This window comes from Temnothorax nylanderi, unplaced genomic scaffold (assembly GCF_030848795.1).
Source record: "Temnothorax nylanderi isolate EJ_2023f unplaced genomic scaffold, tnyl_v1.0 TNYL_tig0011_pilon, whole genome shotgun sequence".
Classification (NCBI taxonomy): domain Eukaryota; kingdom Metazoa; phylum Arthropoda; class Insecta; order Hymenoptera; family Formicidae; genus Temnothorax; species Temnothorax nylanderi.
This window is the reverse complement of record NW_027249073.1, coordinates 1,127,318-1,155,296: the sequence shown is the minus strand read 5'-3', so window position 1 is coordinate 1,155,296 and position 27,979 is coordinate 1,127,318. Positions and strand designations below refer to the sequence as shown.

Below are 27,979 nucleotides of genomic sequence, written 5' to 3'. Positions count from 1 at the left end.
ATAAGGAAGATGTATAGGATGTTCAATATTTGTTGTAATAATCATATGCTATATTCTTAACTATTATATCTTAAACAATATAGCAACAATAATATTTCATATGTACATAATTACTAATCCTCTCTATAGCGATAAACGTGAACTCGTTTAACGCCTTACGTTTGGTCGGGTCGCGATACGTATTACCGTAAACTCTACAGCCGAAAGTTTTCATGCGCTCCTACAATTAACTTTTCTTTTCCTATCACTTACGTTTACGCGTTAAAAGCAAGGTGAAGGTATGTACGACAGACCAAAGAAAGAGGATATGCTGAGTGTATGAGTTCAATCGACAGACTATGAAAGCTATGCGTTCGTATTATTAGTGTGATTTCTAAACGCTACTACGTTAGTGCTACGTTTTTTTTTTTTGTTTTTTTTTCATCTACTAGCTCACTTTTCGACAGACGATTGAACAACAATGTGACGAGTTTAAATCAAACTAGGCCGAGTGTAAAATGTATATTATCAATTGTAGCTTTTCTTAATTGTAGCTTTAGAATGTAAGAGATTGCTCGGCCGTCACCAATTCTTCAATTCAATGGCTACAAAATTATAATATTCATTAGTTCTTTTTCAATATCTCGTTAAAAAATATGAAAGACGCAAGCATACCATCGTCGATATGAGATTCGCGATAAGAAAAATTGTATATATATATATATATATATATATACATATATATCAAATTCTCGTCGATGAGATTCGCGACAAGAAAAAATTGTGTATGTATGTATATATATATATAACAAATTTTCGTCTATATAATTATGTTGTCTCGATTAGAATAATGTCTCATTCCACTCTAACGGTCGACTTGAGATCTCCTCTCACTGACTGATCATTAACAACGATAACGCATTTTCAGTGCGTCATTCAGATTGGACCCCAGTTCTAAAGCGACGAATAGAATAGCGTAGATTACTAGCGAGTGTAGAAGGATACACGCTTATAGAATTATTTCACATAAATGTGTACCATAAATATCGAACATGATCATAAATATACGAGTAGGGTAATAGTAATAATTGACTAATTTTGGTTTTACACGGACATAATCCCTAATTACTTTATCCGTATTAATTGGTATTTCGTACTCTGCATCTTAAGAGCACTTAATAAAGTTCTCGTTCGAACGTTCGTAACTTCCGATCTGATTGGCGATTTTAATTCCGCAGTGGGTCCAAGCTCTCCAAAGAAAAGTCATCCGTTCCGATGCACAGCCCTCTACTAAAACCATCCTAAAAATTTTTCACCATGTTACAACCTGTCTACAACAGAAGCAATTAGAGAATGAAAATTGCATGTTTTACCTTCATCTCCAGCAGCTTCTTGTCTAGCAGACCAATAGCGTTTTCCAGTTCTTGCTGGCTAGGATTAGATGTCATGGTCGAAGCTCCGAATTCTCCCATTTCAAACGGATCCTTAAATTCATTCTTCATGTTTAAAGTCGGCGTAGGATTGAAAGGAATGCTACCAAACAGATCTTCCTTGATTCCATTTTGACGTCTCGAGTCTTTCGTCTTTGGTGGTGGTGCCACTGGATAGAGAATACAATATTCTTAGAGATGATATATAATGAAAGTTAATATCCATAAATTGTATACTTACGCAGGGGCGGAGGACTGGTTGTGCCGTTAGATTGCGAGAAGAAGATCGATCCTGAAGATATCTGACCATTAAGGAGCGGATTGTTATTTGACTGATGATTGGCAAGACCGTTGGTTGCGGTCTCGTAAGCTCTTGGATTGAAATCTTCCTCAAACTCGTCCATCAACAGTCCTTCCAATTTAGTGCCAACCGACGGCATTGGCGCTGGCTCATTTCTATGAAAAAATAAGAAATAATATGAAATCAAGAAAACTGAGATTAGTGAAATTTACAATCATCAAATTGATCATACCCCATGAAATCATCGTCAAAACTCTTCTCGAAACTTCTCGGTGGAACTGGTGGCGGTTGCTGTGGTCCATTAGATGTATTTCCGTTGCTGTCGCTCATGTTCAGCAATGGCTGGCTAATCGTACCATTGACCTGTGGTGAATCCGTAGGAGCTCCAGGTACGTGAAGAATATCGGGTATATTATGTTGCGATAGGTACGCCGACACATCCGCCTAAATAGAAATATAGTCAACAAGTATTGAAATAATTTTTATTTATATATTATTAAGTATTAGATATACTTATATCTCATATATTTTTCAAACTAACCGAGCCTTTAATAGCCGCGACATCCTGCAATCGTTGCCGATAAACATTGTTCTCGTGTTCGAGTCGCTTTATCTTCTGCTGCAGGACCATACAACGTCGTTGTGTCTCTAAATCCTTGCCGGATGTTTCCAGGAACCTCCTGTAGGCCAAATCGAAAGCTTGGCCGATGGTCAGCGTGATTTCCTCGGCTAGTTTATCGCTGACGAAAACGAAGCATGTGTGCCTCTCCGCGTCCTCTTCCTTCGCGATGAAACTGAAGAACTTCTTCTCCCCTTTGTCGTCGGCGCAGTACGAGATTCTATGTAACGGATACTGATGCATAATTCGCTGCAAGAATAACCTTCGATTAAATGATGGTCAAGTAATCGAGCCTTGGACACGTGAACGTACGGAACGCAATTATCGCGTAAAAGTCATCTTCACGTCGACGAATGGCACTAACCTTGGGCGTCGTTTTCGTTTTTGGTTCCTGTATCGCCACGCCATCGATGCTTATGGTGAGCTCGACCTTCGGGGTTTTCGTGCCTTCGCTCTTCTTGAGTTGCTGATTGAATTTCAGTTTGCAGATCGCCTCCTTAACGACCTCGATGCCTTTGGGTTGGTCCACCTCTGTGCTGCCCAAATACTAAAATATCAAATCATAGGAAGATGACGAAAAAAAGGGGAATCAGGTACATTCCGTGTATGCGCAATTTTTGTGACAAAAACAGCAAGAGAAACGACGCAGCGTGAGAAACGTTGTGACGTTTCCGAGAAAAAATGCGCGCTGAAAACGCGATACGAATGCACTTCTTTATTAACCGCGGTTTTTTTAACGCATTCCTCCGCGGCCTGCATATTTTTGCATTATAATCGTCGTAAATCTCCGGCATGCATCTGTAAATTAGCAACGCACGACATCTCTCGTCAAGGTAATATTTCCGAGAGAAAAGTTGTTCAACTGCTTGTGGATATGGCTGTATAAATCGGTATATACACTTTTACGCAATCAAAACAGCTTAAGAGTTCCGGGCATCTTAAACCATACAAAAAACTTTATTTGTCGAGCGCAAAGATTATAGCGCGCATATTGCAAAAAATCACCGATACAAATAAAAACGTCGATCGCGATACGTAGAGAGCGAGAAAAGAAGTCGGATATACGTCGGCAAGAAGAGAAATTAATCCTAATCGATATAGTTAATAGGAACTGCTTGCAATCATCGCATTTCGCAAACCAAACAAAAGAAACAAGACATTTCGCAATGACGTTTGAAAATAAGACGCAAATCTAACGGCAATTTACGCCGCATTCCTTCTACCCGATAAAATATTTCTGCACTTTAATCTTACACGAACAACGCGATAAACGTAACACTGACAAATTGCGCGATATTATCACGCCACGATGACGTTTCGCTGTGTAGTTTAATGATCTCGGGATACTTTTATATTTCTGGTCAAATACGCATCTTCTTGGATGATGAAACCGTCATCTCGATTACTTATGCAAATCGATCGCGTTTTCCATTTTATTTCTGATAAATATACAAATAAATAATTAATCTCATTTCACACAAAATAAAATAAGGATTTGGATAGATATAATTATAATAAAAATACGGTAGCCAAAAGATATAATCTTTAAATTCTTCTAGGATTACAAAAAAATTAAAAAATTCAAATAAATTGCTATCAAAATTTTTAAAAATTGCTTTTAATTAAAAAAGAAAGATTTATGCCTTTTTTGTCAATCTAATGTAATGAATAATGAGATCAATTATGCAGTCGATAGGAATATGAGGTATTTTGTGCCACGAAGAGAAACTTCTCTTGGGCGGGAATATCTTCCGAAAAAAAGCCACGGGGAGAGTTGGATTGCGGAAACTTAATCCGGTCAGAGAAAAAGGCATGTCCGGACATGCCAATTCCGCTGTTTCGTGTCTAGTGGTGACGACACGACACTCGTTTCGTTCGTGAGATAGTGAAATCTGGCCGCTCGCGCGAAGTTTCGAAGTTCAACGAACTCACGGCGCGGGCGACGCGCCTGTTGGGTCTCAGCGTCTCGAACAACAATTCATCCGCGATATATGCCGTATTCGTATTCATGGGGGAAACTTACGTATGTACGTGCCGGTAACAATTCGAAACGAAAGGCAGGCGGGTGCGCGGTTGCGATCGTTGCGCAATTTTTCCGGGTGACGCGAAATGAATGAACGCTTCGAGCCTAGGATCTTTTTTCCTATTTCTGTGCAAGTCATGGAAATAATGAGATTCTACAACCGGCTCTAGAAAGTGCAAATCGCGGGTCACTTTCGGTTTTACGTCCGCATCGTTTTTTTAACGACCGGACATTAAGCCCCTCCCGTTATTAGATTCAACTTAAACATCGTATGAGACGTCTGCGTCTTTCGTTTCCAGCCTTGCACTCCTTTCTCTCATTACAGGAAATATTAAATTTTTTTAATAATTTGAATCAATTATCACAAATTCTTATATAATATTTCTATGAAACCGCTTTCTGATAATTTTTTTTTCCAGAGAAATATAACAATCTATTGTATTATAAAATATTAAAATTAAAAAAAATAAAAAAATATTTCTTTTCTCTATAAAAAAATACAAGAATAAAAAATATTGAATGATTCTGTTCTCAATCAACTGCTTCTATTTTCATTACCCTTCCGCCGCAGTTATTGCTTAATAGTAGCCAGCAATTTCTCCGGCTTTTCTCAGGCTGTGCACGATGCCTCGGCGTTCCGCCCGGCGAAATAATCAACTTAGCTTAATTACGCTCGTTAGCAGCGAAAGGTAATTAGGCGAACGCACGTCAACAAATTTCACGAACGCGTAATGGATATCCTGTTGAGTGGGTTCACGGGCTCGATAAGCTACCGGAGATGAAATTAAAAGCGGAAAAAGAGGATAGATAATACGCGTCGCGACGGCCTCGACCTTTCATTCCGTCAGTTTCGAGATACCGAGAAACGGTGCCAAGATGATACTTGTCGTCTCTTCGTTGTTGTTCATCCCGCGGTTTCACAATCGCGTACCGCGACCTTGGTTAATGTGCATACGCCAGCATATCAATAATTAAAAATACTCTCAACATCCCGTTGGAAAAAAAACGTAATCTTAATAAATTATTTATAAAAATAAAAATTTTATTGCTTTACAAAAATCATTTATTTCTAATCTTTTAGCACGAATTTCAGCACAAATTGTGACTCGCAAAAATAATCGTTACAGTTCTTTACGAACGAAAGTCGAGATATAAGTAATATCTCCATAACACAACGTTACTTACAATATCTTCGCAGTATAAAAATTAAAAATCGTACAATACCTTGACTAGGTAGGCGATATGTCCTTTTTGGAGCGCGTCCGGTGGGTGTATCCAGTTCCTACTCGTTCCTGCGAACAGGAGAGTCGCGATGGTTTTCAACCTTCGCCATAGCAGCGGCGAGCCATATTTGCTAATACTAGTCGCGATTCGCGACACACGTGCTTTGGAGAGCCAGGGTTACTCACCTCCGTTTTTACTCGGCTGATTTTTATTGTTCGCCGAATTCTGCGCCCATTTCAGTAACGTCGAGTTCCTCATGTTGTCGGCCTCTGGCTACAACCGACTCTCAGACCCCTCTGCAACACAAAACCGACAAACCATTGAATTGGCATACAAAAAGACTAATTCCCAATATGCAAGTAGCTCGTATATCATTTCTAAATATAGATAGTAAATATAGATATAAGATACACAAAATAAATATAGATATTAGATACACTTATAGGTGTAAATTAAACTTTCTAGACATCGATTATTCCATTTAAAATACATATAAAATATATAACTATAAAATAGAAACTTTTTAGCTTTAATATATGACAATTAACTTCTTTTTCTGTTTCAAAAAATATAATTTTATACGTATATACGAGTTCTTTCGTTGTCAGTAACAGTTCAAGTGAAAGGCTTGTAGATCGACTGCTTATGAATACAAAAGATTTAAATGAGCCGCTGGTCAAACGTCAAAAGCCAACGCCAGTTGTAATTTTTCCTTTCCCTCGACATTCTATGAGGTGGGACGTGAGTTTTGGATCCTATCCAGGTTGCCGCGCGTTCTCCTCTTATTTCCACGATCTCTCGCGTGCCGCCCTCGCTTTTATCTGTGTCCCGAAATTTACTCTCTATTCGCGCACAAGCTCCGACGCAAAAGCTATAAGCAGCTATCACGCGTGTATCATCATGGTCAACAAGAACTCATGATCAAAGAACAGTCTTGTTATGTTGCAAAAGAGCGCAAAAACATATCAAGTTGTGTCGCGTCGACTGCAAATTTATAATATGCGATTTACAAATAGAATTTTATATAAATCAATTTTATAGTTTTGATATGAATCATTAACCTTTTAAAAACGAGTAAATAAGCTACAGCAGCTACAGTATACTTTACATAATTTTACAATAAAATATATTTTTTATCATTACATCATTTTTTAATATAAAAATTCCAATTCTGACTAAATTTGTTTGTATAAATAGCTTATATTTCCCCTTTTTTGCGTTCTGCGCGATAAAGCTCGTTTAAAATACCCGTCCTTAAAGAATTAATCCGTAATTCACGTTTTACATGTTAAAGTTATACATATTAAACATAAAAGACTATATTATTATATTATTATAACCTACTATGTATTGTAACAATTACAATAATAACTAAGCTATTATGTTAGACAATTTCGATCGCATTGCTATGAATTACAGATTACAGTTCTAGATTGACGCGACCCTGAGGGAGAATGCAATAAGAGCGTGCATTCTGTCTTCTCCTTGCTCTTTCATTGGAAACGATTGCAGTAGCGAAATCTTTGTTCGACGTCTCCCGTCATTTCTCTCCCCGTCCTCCTCACCCGCGCGAGATCCAGTTCTCTTTATCATTCCTATCCGAGGAACGCGACTGAATCTTTTGACGTAACGAAGCCTATGTATATTCATAGAAAATCAGGTCAATTACATGCGTGTAACGCACGCACACGCACACAAGCGCACAAATGATAAGTTTTCTCTCACGCTCGGAGTGTCTCATCGCGATATTTTTCTCTTCTTTCACGAAAGATACCGATCATTATGACGATTTGAAATTAAATGAAGAATCTCGTTATGAAGAATCTCTATTGTTTCTCGTAGGTGCCGCGAACACCGTGTGAAATCCACTTAAAGCACGGACGGTTGTTCGCGGTGTACCAGCGGTCAGCCTTGACGACGAAGGCTAAATCCTTTCGCGTTTCATCATCTCGCGCATGACACCACCTCAGACTTTGAGACATTAAGTATCCAATTGGATCAAGTATGCGCAGTTAGAGATGTCGATAGAGTGCGATCGACACGTTGCATTGCGGCATAGTTCGTCCATCCATGCATCCCATCTCTGACCAATCCTATATCTTTACTTTTGTTCCACAACATAACAGAACACTGATACAAACTATTTATATTTTATCTCTAACCTTATGCGCGACAATTCTTGTAATTACTCGCGAATAAAACGTCTTTATGTTAATTTCAGTTAGCGTGTTTAAATTTGCAGAAAATTCAGCTAATTGGGGAGAAAGAAAATGTTGAAGTAAAGAACGTGGTCTAGAAAGGAACAGCGGATGCACGTCGACGTTTGTTTGAGTAAACTAATTATATGTCAACACATGAGAGAGCTTTAAACTTATCTCAGACGACTCCAGAAATACTTACGCCTGCAAAAATATTTGAATATCTTTTTGCACGCAATCGTGAGTTTGACTGCGCGTAGTGTCACGGTATGCGTAGGCGTGTTTGCGCGAGATTAAACGGCTTATCTACATACACCTTCCTCTCTAACAAAAGAGGAATGCAGCCTCATGAGAACGCGTACATCCATCCGGAATTCCGATACCACCTACCTCTGCACTCGAACGTGAAGACAGTATCGGAGTAGAATTTTTCCGTTTGCGCGAATGGGAACGTCCGACGTTCGCATCAGTTAATTCGGCAATGAGCGTAATCACAAGTGAGCGGCCAAGACTGGAATTTTTCCGCTCGATACGCGCGAGCGAGAAAGTCCAAGAGCTCGCCGAGACGTTCTTGAATATGTCTGTTAAGCTGGCGCGGTCACTCTAGCACGAATGAGACAAGAATTTAGCTATTTGTTACTGTTAAATACGTTACAAAGAATTCCAATAATTTATGAGTTTATAAATGTAATTATAAATTAAAAATTATCAGATCGATATTTGTTTTGAATCAAAATAATACAAGAAACAAAAAAGCATAAGATAAAAAAACATGTTGAGTTAACAGAACGAAAGTCACAAAAACTTCTACAGTGTCTGCGAATATTAGTGTGCTGCAGGAATATTGCAATGAATAAATAACGAGTGTTTTATCGAGATACGTAATCTCGCAAATCTCAGACAGAGCATCAACGAACAATAGTGCCGGCCATAAAGTATCGATGTCGCACCGACAACATGCATTCGAGAATAATTAAATTTTAAAATCGTCGACGGGTATCGCTCGTCCTGGGGGAGACATCTCCGAAGAGATCGACGTCGCGTGTCGTCGCGGTCAATTCAGGAATGGAGGCAATCTCGCTTTTGTGCGCTCGAAGTGGACGGTGTCCCGCGGCCATGCCATTTGAGAGGCGTTTAAGCGCTGAAAGGTGGAGGTTCGGATTTAATGCACGACTTCCTATTCCTCCCACGTAGGCGCAAAGAGGTCGAACGCCAAAGCCGAAGCGCGTTGTGTGCCGGGCCGTTGCCGCGCCGCGCCGCGCCGCGCCACGCCGTGCGAACGGATCACGGCGCGGATCTGTGCCGCTCTCTTTCTCCGTCGTGCGATACATCAAACTGTCCGCCCCCGTTCCTCCTTTCTTTGCGTGTTTTCGCAGTCGCCGGGTGCGTCGCGATTACGATTTGCGGCGGACAATGGTAGTTATGAAACAATTAAATTAGCATTTTTTCGCCGATTATAAATCCGACGAGTAAAAGTAGTAATCGCGAGTCCTCTCTCTTGACGATTAAAAATACGTCCATAATAACAGCTATGTACGTTTTCTTACAAAATTATATGGTGTACAGTGAAAAGAAAAAAATTAGCAATATCTAGCAAAACATAAACGGGTATACATTATTAAATCAATTAATATATGCGTTCACAAAGAAATATTAGACAATATATCAAAATATTTAAGATAATGAATAGTAATATGCCAAAGTGACAGAAAAATATTTCATATCACATGTAACAAGTTATAATTCATGCACTTCGTGCATTTACAATGGGATGAAAAACAAAATCTATATTTATAATGATTATAGAAACGTTAACCAATGTACTTATTATATATACATTATATGCTAATAATAAAATAGATAAGTGCACGTGTGCAGTTACACGTATCTATCCTTTTCTAATAAATACTTCCGATATACATATATGAGCGGCCTTTCCTTCCTCTAGATCCCCCGCTTTTTTCCTCTACGTATTTCTTTTTTTCATCAGCGTTACACGTCGGATTACTCCTTTAATTGGCACGATCGCCGAGTTCCTTGCGTCGCAAGCGTTTCAAGTTCCCCTGTGGGAACCGTGAAAGTTGCTTGGCTATCATTTGCGGAGCTTTCATAACGCGAAGATGTACCGTTAAGATTTAGCTCGCAGCAGGAAAAGTTGCCTTACAATTTATTACGCGAAAGCGAACTTGGCTGCGTTTATTAAATGCATAAGCCCCGGCGTTGTGTGACGCGCGTGTTACCCGCGTGCGCGTTGCGTATACTAACGTCCGATGGGGCCCGATTCTAGAGAGGCCATCGAAGAAAGTAGAACCCCTCACGCCGCGCCGTCATGCACGACCGCGCATGCCGCATAGGCGCGATAGCAACTTCTCGCGAAGGCAAGATCGCACACGAGAGGCATGTCTCGCGGGCGCCTACATCCGCCGCGTATAGATTATCCGTGACGTTTCGCGATAAGAAGGACGGAAAGTATCGGGTTTTTGTGCCGAGATCCGAGGTACCGGCGCGCCATAATTAGGCAATAATCGAGAACGAGCGTTCAGTCGTGTTTCCTCGATACGTAATTATCTATTAATAGCGACGAGCACGTTACTCGTGCACGTAGACGAATAATATTTTTTTTATCTATTCGCCGATCTCGCCGATCGAACGTGAATGAAGTGTTTATAGGATTAAAGAATATATATGTATAATCCGTTTCCATCGGACGCTCGTTTCACCCGGAAGCGTTCAACGTCCAATTATTCGCCGCGAGAAGGGCCAACAAAAGGTATCGCTACAACCACGTGTCACGCGCGTTTTACTACATTTCATATGCTTGACACGTACAACGAGGCAAATAGATAGCGGTCCTTTCACGAACGTAGGGAGCGACGTTCGCATGGGCGCATCGAGAGCACATCGAAATACTTCGCATCGAGAACGCTGAAGAACGCGAGACGATCGTGTCTTGACGTACGAATGAAAGGATCCTCTATTCGACGCCACTCGCCGGAAACACAAAGAAAAATCGTGGCCACACAAAAGGCCCTGCGCTCGAGGGAAATGTCTTCACACGAACGGCACTCTTGAGCAACCGGCATTACGACAGCGTGATCCTAATTGTGATTCAAATATGTACATCGGGATTATTTTTTCAATGTATTCTTGGTAAAGACGTCGCATATTTAAAATAAAAAAAAATTGCGAGAGACGCGATGATCTAATTAAATATTATCTACGATAAAAAAGCGGAAACTATTTGCCATTTCGCTTGTAGTTATCATTTTACTTCGAACATTTCATGTCTAACGTTATATATCTATATAAGTCATGTGCCGTTTACGGATCGCATATCGTTCGCAGAATGAAACGACTCCAAGGTTAATTAGTCATCGTAGCTTTTGAATTGACACGTAGTGAACGCTCATTTTACTGTTTAATCGCTGTTTTTAATGTCTTTAAAATTTATGCAAAATTTAAGAATAATGACTTGATAATGTGCTTGCGAAATTTAACCGACACGCGCGATTATTAAAGCAGAAGCGTGTATATGCGATGCATCAACAGGCGCTACCCGCGCTACCCATTACAGGCGATAATAATAAACATCTCGAGACAATCTATTAGACGCTCGATCGAGAAGATGCGCCGCAAAAACCGTATGCTAATAAACACGCGTGCGTTGTTGGACGTTGGACGTTGCGTACGAAGCTGCACGTGATGTTACGAGACGAGACACGCTGAATTCAAGGATAGCGATATATGCGTTAATGACGCTATTACTTAAAGCGTGAAAAATAGCCGAGTGATAAACGATGCGAAAATTGAATGCATTATTTAGTCACAGGAATATACAAAAATAATTCACACAAAATGTTTTTAATTCATGACATCGAACTTCACTCTTCCAATGAATAATTAACAAACAAAGGAATACAAAATCTAGCAGATGGCTCAAGGAAGAGATACGTGCGCCGAGAGGAAAGCGTCATTTCTCAAGGAATATTAGAAAAAAAAAGGAAAGAAGGAAAAGAGAGAACAAAAAGTTGAGAACCTTCATTTATGATTCAAACGTCGAAGCTGTTATTACGGCTCATTTTCTTAATCGGGCTGTTATCCTCGATTCCTCAGACAAACGTAAGGTTACACGTGCTTCCGGGAATGCAACAATATTAAATTACCGAGTGCAATTCTAGTTTATTGGTACTCGACATAGATAATAATTAAAGAAACACGATACGCCCGGCTTAGGGGAGAAATCTGATTTAATTAGCAAAACTCTCGTTTGATATGTCTGAGTTTCAAGTTTAGTTTAAATAATTTCAAAGATTACGGATTCGTATCTAAATAACTTATAATTAGAGGATCAATGCAACGAAGAGGCAGTAAACGTGCCTGTTTGTTGAGCTACCATGCCGCATTCCGCCAATACGCTTTTGACATCATTTAAATCGCCGGCCCATTTGCAGATCATTAACATGTATAGCTATCGCGAACAATTCGCGTCGTGAATAATGAATAATCATGCACGTTGCCTACGTGCCAAATATCAACAACTTTCACTGCCAATTTCGACCGTCAACAAAATTTTTCGTCAAGTTTTTACACGTCCTCCTAATTATTACAATTATATCGTAGAATTAATGTTATTATTAGAATGTTATATTTTTATATTAAAATGCAGTCTTTGAAATCCCTCCTGTAAGAAAATAAAACAGTAAAGATTCCAACTACTGTTAAGAACAGGCATATGTTCGGCATTTATCCAACGACTGCAGACTGGATCAAGTTCAAGTGGGTTCTCCCCTTCCCGCACAAAACTTAATGACAAACGTAAATGTCACTCATATAATTGCTCCATCGGGCGACCGTTGGCATCGCGTATTGTCGTGTCCGCGTCGAGTTCCGCGCGCGGAAAAGCGCGACGACAGATGCACGCGCAACGAGCAACGCGCCGCGCGCCGCGCGCCGGCGAGAGAAACGCTTTCGCGGAATTTGTAATTGCCCGACGACACTGGCACCATTAGACGGCTGTTAAACACATAGGCGCGGAATCGCCCAGCGTGCATCTAACCCCGGCGTATACGGCTGATGCATACGTTGAAGCGGCGGGTTGCATAACGTTCAAGGTGAAACTCCCCCACACCGTCAACGAGACAATCGCGTCTCACTACCGTTGCAGTTGCAGCTGCTGACCACCCGTCGGCGGTGCCGGTGGTCAATTAGTATCGCTGTTAATTCAATCTCTGCCTCGCCTATGGTAGATCCGGTCGACCGACGGATTGATGGGGCGCCCATCCGAAGCGCTGTACCGAGCGCATCAAAAGTCGCGTCGCGTCGCGTTTCTCTCCCGTCTATGGCGAAATCGGCATTGGTTTTGCTTTAGCGAGACGCTATTTTGTACAGATGTCAACTTTTCGACTTTTAATATCATGTTACACACACATACTATATATTATATCAAATTAACTATCTTATTACATATTATGTCAATATTATTATATCATATTTTACCTATTTCAGTCAGAACTTCATTAAGATATAAATTAAATAAAAAAATTATTGTATTAAATATATTAAAACGTCCAAAAGTAATAGATAATGTGATATAGCGGGGGTGTACATTCCCATTTGATACATAAGAAAAAATGATTGATTGCAATAAAGTTCAATTTCTTAGAGCAACGAACGCGAATATCGAGAGAGAGTCGTTCTAGAGATTATTATTGGAAACATCCTTTCATGGAGGACTTTCATTCGAAAAATAAAAGCAAATCCCCCGAGCGTGATCAGCGGCGAGCGGAACGCAAAAAGATCCGTTCGATAGCGCGGGCTCGCGCGCGAGTGAAAATTCGATTTACATAGAAAGGGTGACGTGGAAAAGCGCATTAAGTTCGCGCGGGTTTCTTCGCGAGTCATTAGCCGAGGATCTATGGTCCATACTAATCGGCGCGGAATGACTGTGACGTTTAACGAGGTAAACTCTATTTTTCCGGCGGATGCGGTCAATTAGAAAATGGCCGGTCGCACTTTCTCCCGGGTTCCTGTGACGCCTTCGGCAGTGTTTAGAGAAAAAATCTTGTGGGTCGTGACCCACATGGTCAACCATCGCGAAAGCTTTAACCCTTCCGCTCGTCGCAAGAAATTTTCGCTTGAGATATAATGCACTTCCACTTATTCCGTGCTACTTTTGTCGAATATTCACTTCTCGTGAGTTTAATTGCTACTATTGCTGGAAGATTGAGAAACATTGCCACTTCACAACAGTTTCATACATCTCTTTATCTAATGCTTATATCTTACGTTCGACCTAATTTTATTCGGCTCATTAATGCTATTCGATACCTGTGTTCATTAAGATTCTCAGCATTTCGATACGCAACAATGTTCTCTTGTTCTTTTCGCTCTACATCTGCCTTTAAATATAATGCGCGTGTTATCCCACAGCGCTTACGCCGGTAATACATTGTGGGTACAATGGCCAGGTAACAAGCGAAAAGAAACCAGCGTCTAATATTCCCATACCAAACGTAAAATGTTCTATTGTATACATTACGTGCACAGGATATACCGACGGAAAATTTTCCACTTCCGGACAATGATGAATCGCGTCTGACGAGTGAGAGAAGATCGTACGTATATAAATCGATCGTAGCGTCGTTGATAACGAAAACAAGATTTATGAGAAGATTATTTAAAGGAAACGCTGCTATGCATTGCTCTTTTTATGCATGTGTATCTGAGTGCGTGCCGCTTTAATGTAAATCTTGATTCTCATAACACGGCAATGCACCTATAATACAATGTGCTAATTGATGAATATGATTTGAAATTGTCACACGCAGGCTATGCACTTTAATTTAAATGGATTCAATCCCCTGAAATGTATAATTGCTATATAAAGTAAATTGTAAAACCGCGATATAATGTTGCATAGAAATTAGTAATTACCTAGCATATGTCCTCCTACATGAATATGTAAAATGTGGCTGTATCTTCAAAAATATTACTTCGTTTCAGGAAAGATAAACATTTCTCGGAGATAAACGCGAAATGCCTCTCGATAACGCACGTATCTTTAAGATAAAAACTGTGGAAAACTTTTACCTAGATTTACAGAACTTCCTCTTGTAGTCAGATTCCATTCGTCTTTTATCACGAGTATGTCGTCGGCACTTACACACAAACGTACGCAAATAGCATTAGAGATAGTTTCGACTTTGACGAAGGCACGGTCGGAGCAAGTTGTCAGATTTCAGGATCTTCGTATCCTCGAGTGCATTTTCAACTTCGGTCGTTCGACACGCATTCGATATTTTTCTTCGATGTTTTCCTACCTAGATCATCTCGAGGAGATAAAGCACGATTGAATTTTCGAAAAAAAGTCACGTCGCGCTCGATCTCAAGTCTCTCGACGTGATTTCTCGAACGCTTCACGTTTGTGTCGATTGTCGTTGACTTTTGACACGAGTTTTCCGTATCGGAGGCTTTCGGTTGCTGATAACCCGCGATTTCCGCGAATCTCTCAAGGAAATAACGGCGCCTAGCGCTTAATATTTTTTGAGCCTACTCGTCGAAAAATAGCGGCGAATCGATAGCCTTTGCTCGAGACGGGATCTTTGTTGCGTCATTGCGTCAAAGCCGACATTCGCTGCTGTTCCGAAAAGTCAAAATAACACGATAAGATCGCGCAGTGTTCCCGATTCAGCTTGCATCGAGCTGCAAGCGTGCCGCATTCCTCAGCAATCTTGCGCGAACAATTAAAAAAAAGGACTCGCTCGCGAGTTGCATCGTCGTTTTCTTGCAAACGTGTGCAAATTATGCACCGCTGCATTTTACGTTACAAATTACGATGTACTCTTTAAATAAAATGCAGAAATGCACACGCGTGGTAAATGACGGACTTTAAAACGGTTGATAAAATTCGTTCGAAATTTGAAAGCGAGAAGGTTTTAAAAGCCCGAATTCAGGCATTGTTATTCATCACCCCGAAGATAAGATTTCCTCCGGTGTATGTATTATCGTCTGCAGGATGTATTTTTCGATTCAAAGGATGTATTCCAGTTGGAAGCAAGGGACTGATCGTCCGTGACTTTTGAGACACGTTGTAGCGAATGGCACGGCCTTTGGTGCCCCCGGCCCCGGAGGGCAACCGGCGGACGAGACGGCCTTGTAAAAACTGATACTGTTACTTCCGAGATGCTCGGGCGACTCTCCCAGTAGCTACGTCTAATTGCATTCGCGAGGAAACGGGGTGAGAAACGAGTCATTATCTTTTAACCGGAGGAGCGTGCTGTTTAACGTCGCGGACGGCTAATTGTCGCTGGATTTATTGTCGACAGCGCGCCGTTATCAGCATTGGGCGGCTACGCGTGCGTAATTATGATAAATATATTGCCACTCAAATCGGTCCATTTAGAGTGAATGAAATTAATGGCGCGAGTAGCGCGCGTCAAAGTCTGCATCAATCTCTATCGTCACAATAAAATAAATATAAATAAATTCGTAATACGTATTATCTAAATATACCTAGAATTAAATAATACTTAAATATCTTAGTATATACATATAAATAAAATATGAAAAATTTCATAGATCCATCCCCTCGAAATACAAGCACCTGTTGACCGGATGCTTAATATATCTAATTTAAATCTCTAACTACAGTTTACGAGTAATGTAAATGGATGGACAATGAAAACGCAATAATCGCAAACATAAATATCTCGTGCCGTTGTGTGATTACAGAAAGAGTCCCGATTTCTCCGTGTCCGACTGTGCAGGTCTGCCATTGTTTAGCCGCTAATAGAGACCCCGACTTCTATATAGAGCGATAGTTTCTATACGCGGAACTGGCGTTTAATGCCCATCACGGAGAAGAGCTCGCTCCGAGGAGCGAGCGAGGAGGGTAAGACCTTTAATGGCGCGGCGAAGAAACTCGCGACGACCGGCCGAGACGAAGATCGATCCCGGTCTCGAGGCGGAGGCTCTCGACCGTGTTGCACGACGTAAGAAAGTAATCGACGAAACGGCGAGACGCCCCGTAAAGGAAAAGTGGAGCGCCCGCCCGTAATTTGCGGATTTCACTGAAAAGCCAGCCGCCGCGCCGAGCGAAGTCCGTCTCTCGTTACGATTTCGTTCCTCGCGGATCCCTCGCCGCCTCGCGGCTCGCACACGATCGCTCGTACGATCGGTCTCGCGCGCGAACGTAAGAAAGTGATTCTATTCGCGTCCGATCGCGGCGGCGCGCGCGCGTTTTCACTCGCGCGGAGAACGGAGTAACCCATTTTATATATATCTACGTTCTCCAGGTCCGACCGAGGTTTTCCGAGAGCGATTTCGCGAGAGCGAGCGGACAATTAGCCGTTAATTATAAAATCTCTTACCGTGAGATTAGGTCGCTATTAGTTTGGCGTTACGGACGAAGGGACCTACCGTCTCGCACGTTCGCGCAATTCGTGTCGATGACTTTTGACTTTCGAATCGGCACACGATGGGAGCTACGCCTCCGTAATTAAATCTAATCAAGAGGATTTCGCACGTGCGAATGACGTCCGTCCGACTATCTCGCGCTGTAGCGCGAACAAGCCGGATGTCGATAACTCCGACGTAACCCACGGCGTTGGTGGAACAATAATCTTTTAACATCGGTTTCACGGCTCTGCATACAATGACAAATTTTTCGCAGACATTCATATTACGTAAAATAATGATCTCGCGTGTATATATATACATGTACAAAGAATAATGTAACTATTGTTATTCATATCATGAATAATCGGTTCTTTTATGAAAGCTTATTGAAAATAAATTCCTATCATTTTCATCGAAGACATTCGCGGTATTAAATGTCGCTTGTTAATCAAGTATTATTAGGTCGAGTCGCCGTTTGCAAAAGTCGCTCACCTGTTGCTCTTCTTGCTCGTGCGAACGACTCACTGACATTCAACGAGGTCGCGCGGGACACATTCCCAAACCTCGCGCAGGAAATCGAGCTGGGAAACAACAGCGGAGAGACGACTCGGAGTCGGAGATGCCACGGAACAATACAACCCGACCGACGCGACGGCTCGCGACGGACTGGAGTGAGCGCACGTCGCCGGGCGAACGCGGAGGAGAGCAGGAGAGCGCGACAAGAGGTGCCGAGCACGGACGAACGCGAACGAACGCGGCCGATCGTCGAGCAGCTGGTCGTGGGAGTCGAATCGCCCGCGCGCCGCTAGGTAGATTATTCGGTGAAACGGAGGCTGATATTGGGTGGTGGTACCAGCCACGGTCGGGGTACGGCCCGTCCTCATCATCCACCTATTCCCCGCGATCCGTTCGTTATCTCCTCGCATGGAAAAGAAGAAGAATTTCAAACAAGCGGGAGATTGAGCGATTACTCCGTGCTCCTTCTACGCCGGTAATGAAATTTCTATCTCTGATGAGAGATGAGAGATGAGAGATGATGGAGGAAACGGTACGACGCGAGATAGAAGGAGAGAGAGAGAGAGAGGATCGCGATGAAGCGTAGAAATTCGTATCTCCGGGATAAGCGAGAACAAGAAAGAGAGAGATCGCGAGGGACTGGTCGGTCGAGAGCTGTCGCGCCGGGTCTCTTCGCAGAATGGAGTAGCGAGCGCGATCGTTGATGGTAGATGATCCGATAGAATGAGAAGGGATAGGAGAGGATGGCGGTACCAGCCACGGCCGGGGCCGCCGCGCCGAGAGCCTGTCCGTCCTCCATCGCGGGCTACAGCAGGTTGTTACAGGGAGAAGGAAGAGGAGGAGGCGAGGGGCAGAGAGCGAAGAAAGACAGAGACAGAGACAGAGTGAGAAAGACTAAGACGCGTGTTCTTACGAGATCCATCTCTGTCCCTTCGCGCTAAATAGATAAGAGGATAACCGGCGCCGCGCGGCGTGATCGTCTCGGAACAATTGGCCGACGATAGTTACACTCCATTTTCTATTCATAGCCCGTCGGTGCGAATTGTTACGCGAGGCCGTGCGCGGACTGAAACCTTTAGCACGTAATCTCGACGAATTCAATTCCCGGCCGCGCTATACGCGGGAGAATGAACCGTGCGCCAATTGACGCGAATAAACATAGCCGTCACTTTCGCGTCATCGGAGTCTGGAAGTCTCGTGTCCGGACCCGGAGTGCGCGTTGCTCCCGATTCCTGCGAGGGCGATCACGGTTTTCACAACCGGATCACGCGCCACGGCAATTAAATGTGAATTTTTCCCCCCGTAGAGCGACTAATAAAATATTTCTGTCTAGCTAAAGCTCCCGCTCTCTTTCTCTCTCTTCGAGATCCGCGCTAAAATCCGCGAGTGTCCTTCGGGTCCTTCCCGAGAATTTTACACAAGCCTAGAAGTGAAATTCAGGGCGAGGCTTCGCGACAGGATGCACGCGCACTTCTACGCCGCGGCCGCGGCCGTATAAACGCGCGAAACATTCGCAACGAGTGACCCCGTGTACACACGAGCAGACACATACACACGCCGGTGTCTCTCCTTTATGAGAGCACGCTATCAGCGAGCGCGCATTCAACTACCGAATTGCGAAATCACGGGGACCGTTCCGCATATACGACGCAAAAGGTGCGTGACCGCGTAAACGCGAGATCAATAAATCATTCTTTTTTTTCTTCCACGTTTTTCCGCCTCTCTTGTTTTCCTCTTTTCGTCGTTTTACGTCGGAAAACCCACGACCACAAATCATTAAGGATAAAGGAATATTACGAGATTTTTAATGAGATTTGCTAAGTGAGCGGTAAAATACTTGGCTATAAATATCCTTCGGTAACTTTCAATTTCATCCGTTACCCCTGAATAATTAGCATTGATTTAAAAACATTCTTTAAACATCTCAAGAATTTCTCGGAAGTCTCGAAACTCCTGTTTATTTTCGCAATAATAATATTCTTTAAATTCGAGTGACCACATACCGTAAAAAAATTTCGTGCTTCAATTTTAGGAATATGCAATCGCAAAAGTTTCTCTTCAATCACATCAATTATTTCCGATGACCGACTAAAAATTTCGTTTCGTCGATTTCGTCGCTGTAAAAACAAAGTGATTTCATATTCGCGCTCGCGAAACCGGCTTCGTGAATTTCGCCGAGTGTTGCGGAAAGATTCGGGATTTTCGTGCGTCATTCGCGCGGCGCAACGAAACGCGATAATTCCAAACAAAACACCGTGTTATGGCGTTTTGCGCCACTCGGCCGAGTGCGTCGATACGACGGGTGTATTAAACGCGGACAGGTTCCAGGTGTGATTCAGCGTCCAAGCGGAAAACCGGTTTTTTGTCTTTTTTTTTCTCTCCCCGCGCGCCGCTCGTCGCCTCATTATACAATCAAACGAAAGGTTTAGTTGCACAATTATTGTTTTGATTCCTCACATTTCCGTTTCGGCCGGTATCCGCGAGACGACTTTCGTAGCGGTATGATTTCTCACGATTCTAGATCCGCGTGATTTTCACGCGTTTCGTCGATCTTTTTGGAACTTTCTCGAGTTTCGGTTTCACCGGCGGCGCGCGGCGGCAACGGCAACGGCAACGGCAACGGCAACGGCAACGGCAACGGCCATCTCGGACAATGCTCAATCGCTACTAGTAACCGCCTCGGACGGTAGCCGCGCGCGAAAGTAGGGAAAGTATCTCTCGATTCGCACGCATGTCCGACATACATATCGCTGATGAAAGAAAAAGAACTCGGAGCCGTCATCGCCTCAGCGATATGCGCTCGCGATCGATTGCGATTCACGCGGAATAAAACTAGAGAGAAGTATTTAAAACTGCAACCCTACCACGCTGTAAATTGATCTTTGCGAGCCGACAAGCCTCCTCGCGAGTTTCCGCGAAATCAACATCTCTCGCGCGGAGATCTCGATCGCGCGGCATTGTGTACGCGATCGCGCGGTAACGGGACGACGATTATACATTATACACATATGCGCGTACACGTGTGCACATTCACTTTACATAATAACGGTCGGCCGGGTGGTTAGCGTAAAAATGAATGCGCGTCGGTGACTCGTGGTCTCTATTAGGTGAGAAATAATTATGACGCATAATTCGACTGGAATTCGCGCGATTGATCAAAGCGAATCAGCCTGACGGCCGTGATACGCCCTCGAGAGAGCGCGCGTAAAAGGTCCGCTGGAAAACGCATTCGTGCGTTTGCACGCGCGTATGTACGCCCACTTGATAAACGCCGAGGCGAAATCGTATCTCTCGAATTCACTGTAATAGGAAACACGAGGTGGCCGCGCAGAGATATAGCACGGAAATCGCGCGATATCGGTGCAGCCGAGACGGACGCGCGAGCGCGTTTTTCCCCCCGCGACTTCTCTTCTCCTGCGCTTCGATTTGCACTTTCATTTTTCGTAATGACGCTCGCGTAAAATGCGCGGATCGCGCAAATCGCGATCTTCAGCCGCGTAATCGTCGCGAGCGCGCCAAGCGTGGTACGGAACCGTAAACACCTGAAATAATTGTATCACTTTAAACTTTCCAGGATGCCAGATATAAATCGATTAAATTGTGCAGATTTTCTAATAATTACGTAATTGGGATATTTCGAGTATCTCGAGGTATTCGGTATGTTTGAGATATTTAAATATACACTCGTAGAACTTTTCTTTTTCGCCTTGCAACACTGGTAACGAATCTGTTGATCCATTTTATCACGCTCGACGTACCTTTCGTGTGACATTCGAGATTATTTCAACAACGGCGGAAAGTCGAGTTGCCTAATTATTCAGTATCGTGTTGCTCGAAAAATTGTTTGCAATGCAGTAACACTGCGATAACGTATTGTTGCGATATGAAAGATATACATGTTATGTAATCTAAGATCGCGGTATATAATAGCGCATCACGATCGATGAAACGCACGTGGCAGATGATTCTTTTTAAATAGGCGATGTGCCTCGAGCAAGAATGAACTCGACTCTAATTGTAAGCTAGGATTTCTGAGGATTTCTCCATTCATTAAATCTGATTGATAAATGTTTCCTAGTCTGAAAAATTTCCTAATCAATTAAGGAAAGAATTATTATTATTAAGTAATAATTCAAAATTATTGACGCAACACGAAGCGCGAACGAAACTTTTATATCATCGAACATGACGTAGACGGTGATCCCGGAAGCAGCGGGCAGAAAGAAGTTGAGGGAATGGAATTGATGGATTCGAGATATGTAATTTCCGCGTCGACAATGCGCGAACAAAGATTATCGGGAAAAGACGAGCTTCCGCGACAATTTTCCAACTTTAATCACGTCCACGCTCATCCGCATACGACCCTGGAAATCCCGCAAACGCGAAAAGAATTTATTCCAAGGCGAAAATTCGTATACGAATATGGAAAACGTCGTATTCAAAACGTATAGTTTTGAAAGCTTTTTGGATATTTTACTTTCTTAAATTTTTACTGACAATAAGATCGCTATTTTACAGAGAAAAAAAATTAACGCTCTGACTCTCTCGGACAAGTTAAGAGCTTACTCAGTCATGAAACATCGGAATCGAAGCAAGCCTGGCGACAAGAGCATATAAAATTATCGTGGAATGCAGTTCACGTGCATTCGAACAAGCTTCGCCAGCGACGCACGCATGTGCGTACACGCATCTCCTATGTGCAGGACGCGTGTAGACACAGATTCGTTCTGTGTCTCGGGAATATGTGGCTAAAGAAACCGATAGTCACGCTGCAATTATCGACTTCCTATTCGGCGTACCTCACGTCACATTCTTTAATTCCCCGCCTCGTAATGTAATATGTTAAGTGCGTCGTGCAGTGCCTATTCTTTCTATTCTTTCTACCTATAATTGCATTTAGTAATCAAGTCGTTATATTAAAGTCAATTTGTCATTCCATTAGTTATGGATGTATTACCGGGAATACATCCTTATACTTGCAAATCGCGCATACGCGCTTTTGTAGTAACAACCACCTTATCAGGATTTTGCGCGTTTAATTTGTATAAAATATGCGCAATGATTACAGATATAGATAGACTGAGAGTTTAATATCTTCTTACGTTCTACTATTTTTTTTTTTAATATTTCTCGCGTGTACGATAAGCGAATCGTGCACGCGAGTTTCGCAGATGACTCGAGGAATGCAAATCAAACGTTAATAAGCGGAATAAACGCGATTCACGAGCGACGTCGATCCCGGCGTTACGTGGCGTTTTGCCGACATTTTTACGATCATCCGATACAAAAGAGTCTGCGTCTCGTCACGGCACACCCGTGCCGATTTCCATAAATTTATAAATAACATAAGATGACGATACCAAATGTTGCCCGCCAATTCGACTCGTAACTCACATATACGACGAGCCAATAATTCATTAATCAATCAGAATCTGTTCGATGCCAGATGAGTATAAGGGTGAGTAGCAAATAATCGCGCCTTGCTCCGATTCGGATTGAAAGCCGTCAATTCTCAATGGCGAATTTAAACAGTGACACACAATTATAAGAAATTAAAAATAAATTAGATTAGTTAAAATACAATTAAAATAAATAGAAAATAATCTTTAAAGTATAGGGTTTTCCATGATGTGACGCCTCAAACTTGTTTAAATTGCACGGAAATCCAGTCCTGCTGTCCTTGTTAGGTAAGATTTGTAACAGATACGCGTTATGACCGTGAATTATCCTCGCGGTATTCAAGCCGTAAATTCAAGAAACTCGTCAACCGTGCTTGAGGAAACCCTTAATCACGTTCTTGACCACCGACCATCTCTCCGCCCGCATTTTGGTGTGCTAACATTGTGTCGTTGGGTCGTTACACGACAAAAGGCCGGCATTTCTTTTTCTGTCTTTCTCTTTGTACACCGGGTGACTTATCGGGGCCGCCTGCACCGTTACGTGCGCGCACGACGACAACGTCTGAGATAGGATTATCTGAATGTTTGGCTGCGATACCGTTTTCCACGCTTCACACACTTCACATAAAGCTATGCAGTTTCACGCTTTATCATATACTAACTAGCTACTCCGAAGAGTACGAGCATATTGACTTATACGATATCGACCAGCCCACCGGAAGAAGGATTCTGCCTTTTTCCATTTTCCTGTAAGCATTTTGTAAAGAATTTAATGTATTAACATTCGAGCTATCGGCGAAGTACAAAGGAATGTAAATGTGTGTATATATATGTCAGTATAACAGAAGTTTCAACGTTACCTTATTAACATTAAAATTAATGAGTAATTAGCGTACAAATATAAAAATTTCCTTGAAATTATCGCGTTACGTAAAAACGCGCAAGAATGAATGAAGACATGATTCTAAGAATTATTGCGAAACTTGTTGCGAATTATTAGCGCGGAACCTTTAGACGTTAAATCTGAGGAACGAAAGATTATATCGACATCTGCCTCGAGCAACGCATCTGCGATGTTCTTTAGCAGCTCTAGCAGGTGCGAGTCGCTCCCCCAAGAGCAGGGGAAGCAGATCCATTGTAACCAACCGACGGAAATTGTATTTCAGAAAAGTAACAAGAGAGTCCCCTACACTAAATAAAACTTTAACGAAATAAAATATTTAAACAAATTTCATTGACATCCTTTGGTAGACCGGGAGGCGTTAAATGCGCCGCAACCGTATTTAAATCTGAATTAATATCGCGAGGTCTGTTACGCCCCCTCGCTCCGTTCGGGGCTAATGACATTTCACAGTACGTGGCTCGCGTATGTAGGCAGCGCCGGAATACGGGGACAAAGCGAAACGAAAACAACAGTCGACCGTTCCTTTGCGGTATTACCGCTTTCCTGCTGCTCTCTCGCAGTGTCGTAACTAGGCGAACTTTTCCGCAGCGTCCGGTGCGTGCCGTCGAAGCGCATCCAAACACGTCGCCGTCTCCCGTGGTTATCGTGCGCCACGATAACGCCTAAAATTCAGATTCTTTCACCGTCCGGAGAGCAAATTGCCTCCGTCTGACAACCGGTGTTTCCGTGGTTCCTTCTCTCTCTTTTTTTTTGCTGCAATAAATTGCTACCTTCGCCTATACCGGGTGACTCAAGCGCGCTGCGTATCTGCGTCGTTGACTAGAAAGAATGTGCGTATTAGCGGATCCTTTACGTAAGGACGACTCGCTTCGAGATCGTTATCATCTTACTTAGCGTCGAAGGTTGCCACTCAGTTGTCAGGTGATCGACGATGATTAAGCTCCAAAAATAAAAAGAAACCAGAGAACCTGACGAGCCACTCTTGATCCCAAAATTATACGAAGGACAAAAGAAACGGAATTACCGTTTACATAAAATTATATAAATAATCTCCTAAGCATTTTCGAGACATCATTATAGAGTCAAACAATAAATTACAGTAAGTTATGAATATATATAAGTGCTTTCGAGCTATTCTAAGTATTTAAATAAACCAAATTCTTTATACGTCGTAAATCTAACTTATTAAACGTCAGCTATAAATTCGAGATACTTGTGTCCCGGCGTTTCGTCAAGGAAATTTCCTCTCTCGCTTTTATCCTGTGAACTCACTCGTTTAGAGATAGGAACTGGAACGCGCGCGCGCGCGCACGTGTTTGACGTTCACGTATTATTTGAGAAAAGTGATAAGGACGCGTGGTAACGACGGTGGTAAGAGAACGGCGCAGAATGACTCGCGGCGGACATTTGCCGTGACGTGACGCCATCAAGTCCTGTCGGAATGGCAGGTTCGAATACCTCGCCAGGCTGCCTACCTGCCTGCGAGCAACGCACGCACCGGCTCGCGGCTGCTCCTCGCTCGTATCAATGTGTCTTCCGCCGTGCGGTGTGTTCACCGGGTGGCTCTTTAAAAGTCGATTCGCCTAGCCATTTCGCTTAGCCATTAAACCGGTCCCTTTTGTCAGCCTACTGTCGGCCGGCGCGGCGCGGCGCGACTCGAACGAGTCTGCACTCTGCAGCGTACACGCTCGGACGCACACAAATACACGCAACGACGCACGCACGGGACGCACGCGAACGAACGACCACCAGGCCATACGCGACACATACGCCGAGTGTTACTCATTTCCGCACACAAGGTGACGGATTAATTCCTGTCTAATTGAAAGCCGCGATTAATCAATCATTTCGGCGGAGGACGGCTCGTGGCGGCGGTTATTAGCGGTTGATTAACGCGCGCGACACGCGAATACCGTATTTCGAGGAATTCCGTTATTGTCGTCGGCGGTGCTCGTTCGTGCGAGCGGAAGGACTCACAGCGATGGATTCCTCACTTTTTTTTCCACCGTTCTGCGAACAACGCTCCATTGTAGCTTTACGAGAATGTCGAGGAAGCTCGAATTCTTTATGTATTTTTAAATATATCTAGTAAATGCACGCACTCACTTTAGATCCCAATATCAAGTATTTAAATTTATCACAGAATTATATATATATATTAATATCTCGATTGCAAATTAAGCAAAGTTAATTCCGCTAATTCCGAATTGATCGCGCAACACGAATAATCGTGATATCGATTACTTCCCTCGTGTATCATAATTCGTGTATCGTAATTTAAAACGATTTTAGAGACAAGTCGCGAACAGGACGAAGAGTGGGCGTTCGTACGATACGAAACGTTATCTGCGCGACGTTAACCTTTTCAGCGTTCAAGGAACGGCACCGCACATATAGTAATAAACGATAAATAATAATGAATGAGAATGACGCGCTTGACGAGACGACTGTTCCTTGACGAGACAGTCAAACATGTTTACGGGATCGTCAGACCCCGTCGATCGACGAGACCCGTTAAATTTCGTCATCCCGATCGAGAGGAGACGAGCCGGAGCGCGAAAACGGTCGCGAGCGACGGCGAATCCTGCAGTAAAAGTGCTTCTGACATTTGAAGGTACTCGCGTGCGAGCCACGGCGTCCTTGGGTCAGTTCGCGACGTCAGAAATTCAACCTGATCGCGCGAGACCGCTTACGTTATCGCTTACGGTTACGTTCGCGCACCTGTGAACCCCTCGTTCAATTCCCGTCAAAGGGATACGGCCGGAGTAACGTGTTTTCGATTCTATCCTATTCCGTGGAATCTCCGCGTGCAAAAACACGACTCCGAGAGCGCAGGCACGCGCAGGTATAAACACGGGGAGCAGGTAAACAGTCGACATATCGGAGCATATCGGAGTCGATGTTCCGGGAACTCCGGATTTCGAAAGACAGCCAGTCGAATTTCCCGTCCAAATTGAGTGTGAATCACAGAGAGACGATCGATGTGAGAAACTTTTTCACGTCCGCGGCACAGGAAATCAGACTCCCCCCGGTGTATACCTGCGCGTCACTTTCGGTCCCCTGAAATAAGTGCGAGAGGTCAACTTTGTTTTGATATCGCGCACAATGCGATCGGAGATCTCGTGACAAAATCGTGACGGTCCTCGATCGAACGTGAGGCGTGATGAGACGAGTCCGCGGTGAATAGAGAACGAGCGGAAAAGGCAGTCGAGTCGCGAGGACACGCACCTTGCGCGTTAACCCTTCCTCGGGAGCCGACGGCGAAGGAGGACGGCTCGACCTTTGCGCGCGCGTTCTCCGAGTTCTCTCCACCGTTAAGTTAACCGCGGCAGCGCTTGTCCCTCTTGGTAAAAATGCCGAAATAGAAAGTCGGAGTCGCGCGCTCCGACACAGTGCTCCCCGAAGAAACGTTTTCCACCGTGCTCGAGACGGAGGACACACACGGGGGCACCCGAGGGAAATTCGAAGCCGGCGATTCTCTTTCTTTTCGGGAGAGAGACCCGAAAAACGCGCGCGAGGCGTCGCGGCGCGCGACGCGCGACGCGGTGTGTATCGTGTTTTCACTTACCGGCCGCGATGGATCGTTGTGCTGCCCGGTGACCGACGTTCCTTGGTCGGGCCGCCGCTTTCCAGGAAGAACCGTAACCGTAATTCACCTGCTCGGACGGGCACGCGACTCACCAGTGCGAACGGGGAAAAGTACGTTTGAGAGTCCAGGCGGGACCGGCGCGCGCGACGCCGTCTAGCGGCAGTTAGCGGCGCGCTCCTCGCGCCCGCCATCTTGAATTGTCGCCGCGATGGCGGTCGGCGGGAAAAGTCGGACTGCGCGCGAGATCTGGACAGAATATTTTCATCCAGATTAGTAACTAAGAATTATCAATCGCTGGACAATAAAAAAAATTAAGAAATAAAATGTACAATAATTAAACTAAACAATAAGATAATTTCCACGTTTAGCTGCGCCTTGAAAATCTCAAAAATACTTAAAGG

The 27,979-nt window shown here is 43.4% G+C and overlaps 1 protein-coding gene across 2 annotated transcripts; it reads right to left on the bottom strand.

Annotated features, from left to right (window-relative positions):
- Window positions 1-28: 28 nt before the first annotated feature.
- On the bottom strand, window positions 29-27,714 carry LOC139767648 (PTB domain-containing engulfment adapter protein 1). Of its 2 annotated transcripts, none has more exons than XM_071697141.1 (9): window positions 27,558-27,714; window positions 5,762-5,872; window positions 5,577-5,644; window positions 2,694-2,876; window positions 2,252-2,578; window positions 1,943-2,154; window positions 1,651-1,865; window positions 1,353-1,579; window positions 29-1,280 (listed from the first exon to the last, which is right to left on the bottom strand). In XM_071697141.1, the coding sequence occupies exons 2-9, from the start codon at window positions 5,832-5,834 to the stop codon at window positions 1,206-1,208; spliced, it is 1,380 nt and encodes a 459-aa protein (XP_071553242.1). In that variant the 5' UTR covers window positions 5,835-5,872; window positions 27,558-27,714; the 3' UTR covers window positions 29-1,205. The 2 variants fall into 2 exon arrangements, with proteins under 2 accessions (XP_071553242.1, XP_071553241.1); XM_071697140.1 differs by lacking the exon at window positions 27,558-27,714 and adding an exon at window positions 17,663-17,860.
- Window positions 27,715-27,979: the final 265 nt, after the last annotated feature.

Bases quoted from the DNA above. Each gene is read 5' to 3' on its own strand.
- LOC139767648 (XM_071697141.1), bottom strand. From the start codon at position 5,834: ATGAGGAACTCGACGTTACTGAAATGGGCGCAGAATTCGGCGAACAAT. The intron at 2,579-2,693 runs GTTAGTGCCATT...TTATTCTTGCAG, and splicing joins AAACGAAAACGACGCCCAAG to CGAATTATGCATCAGTATCC. The intron at 1,281-1,352 runs GTAAAACATGCA...AAAAATTTTTAG, and splicing joins AGAAGCTGCTGGAGATGAAG to GATGGTTTTAGTAGAGGGCT.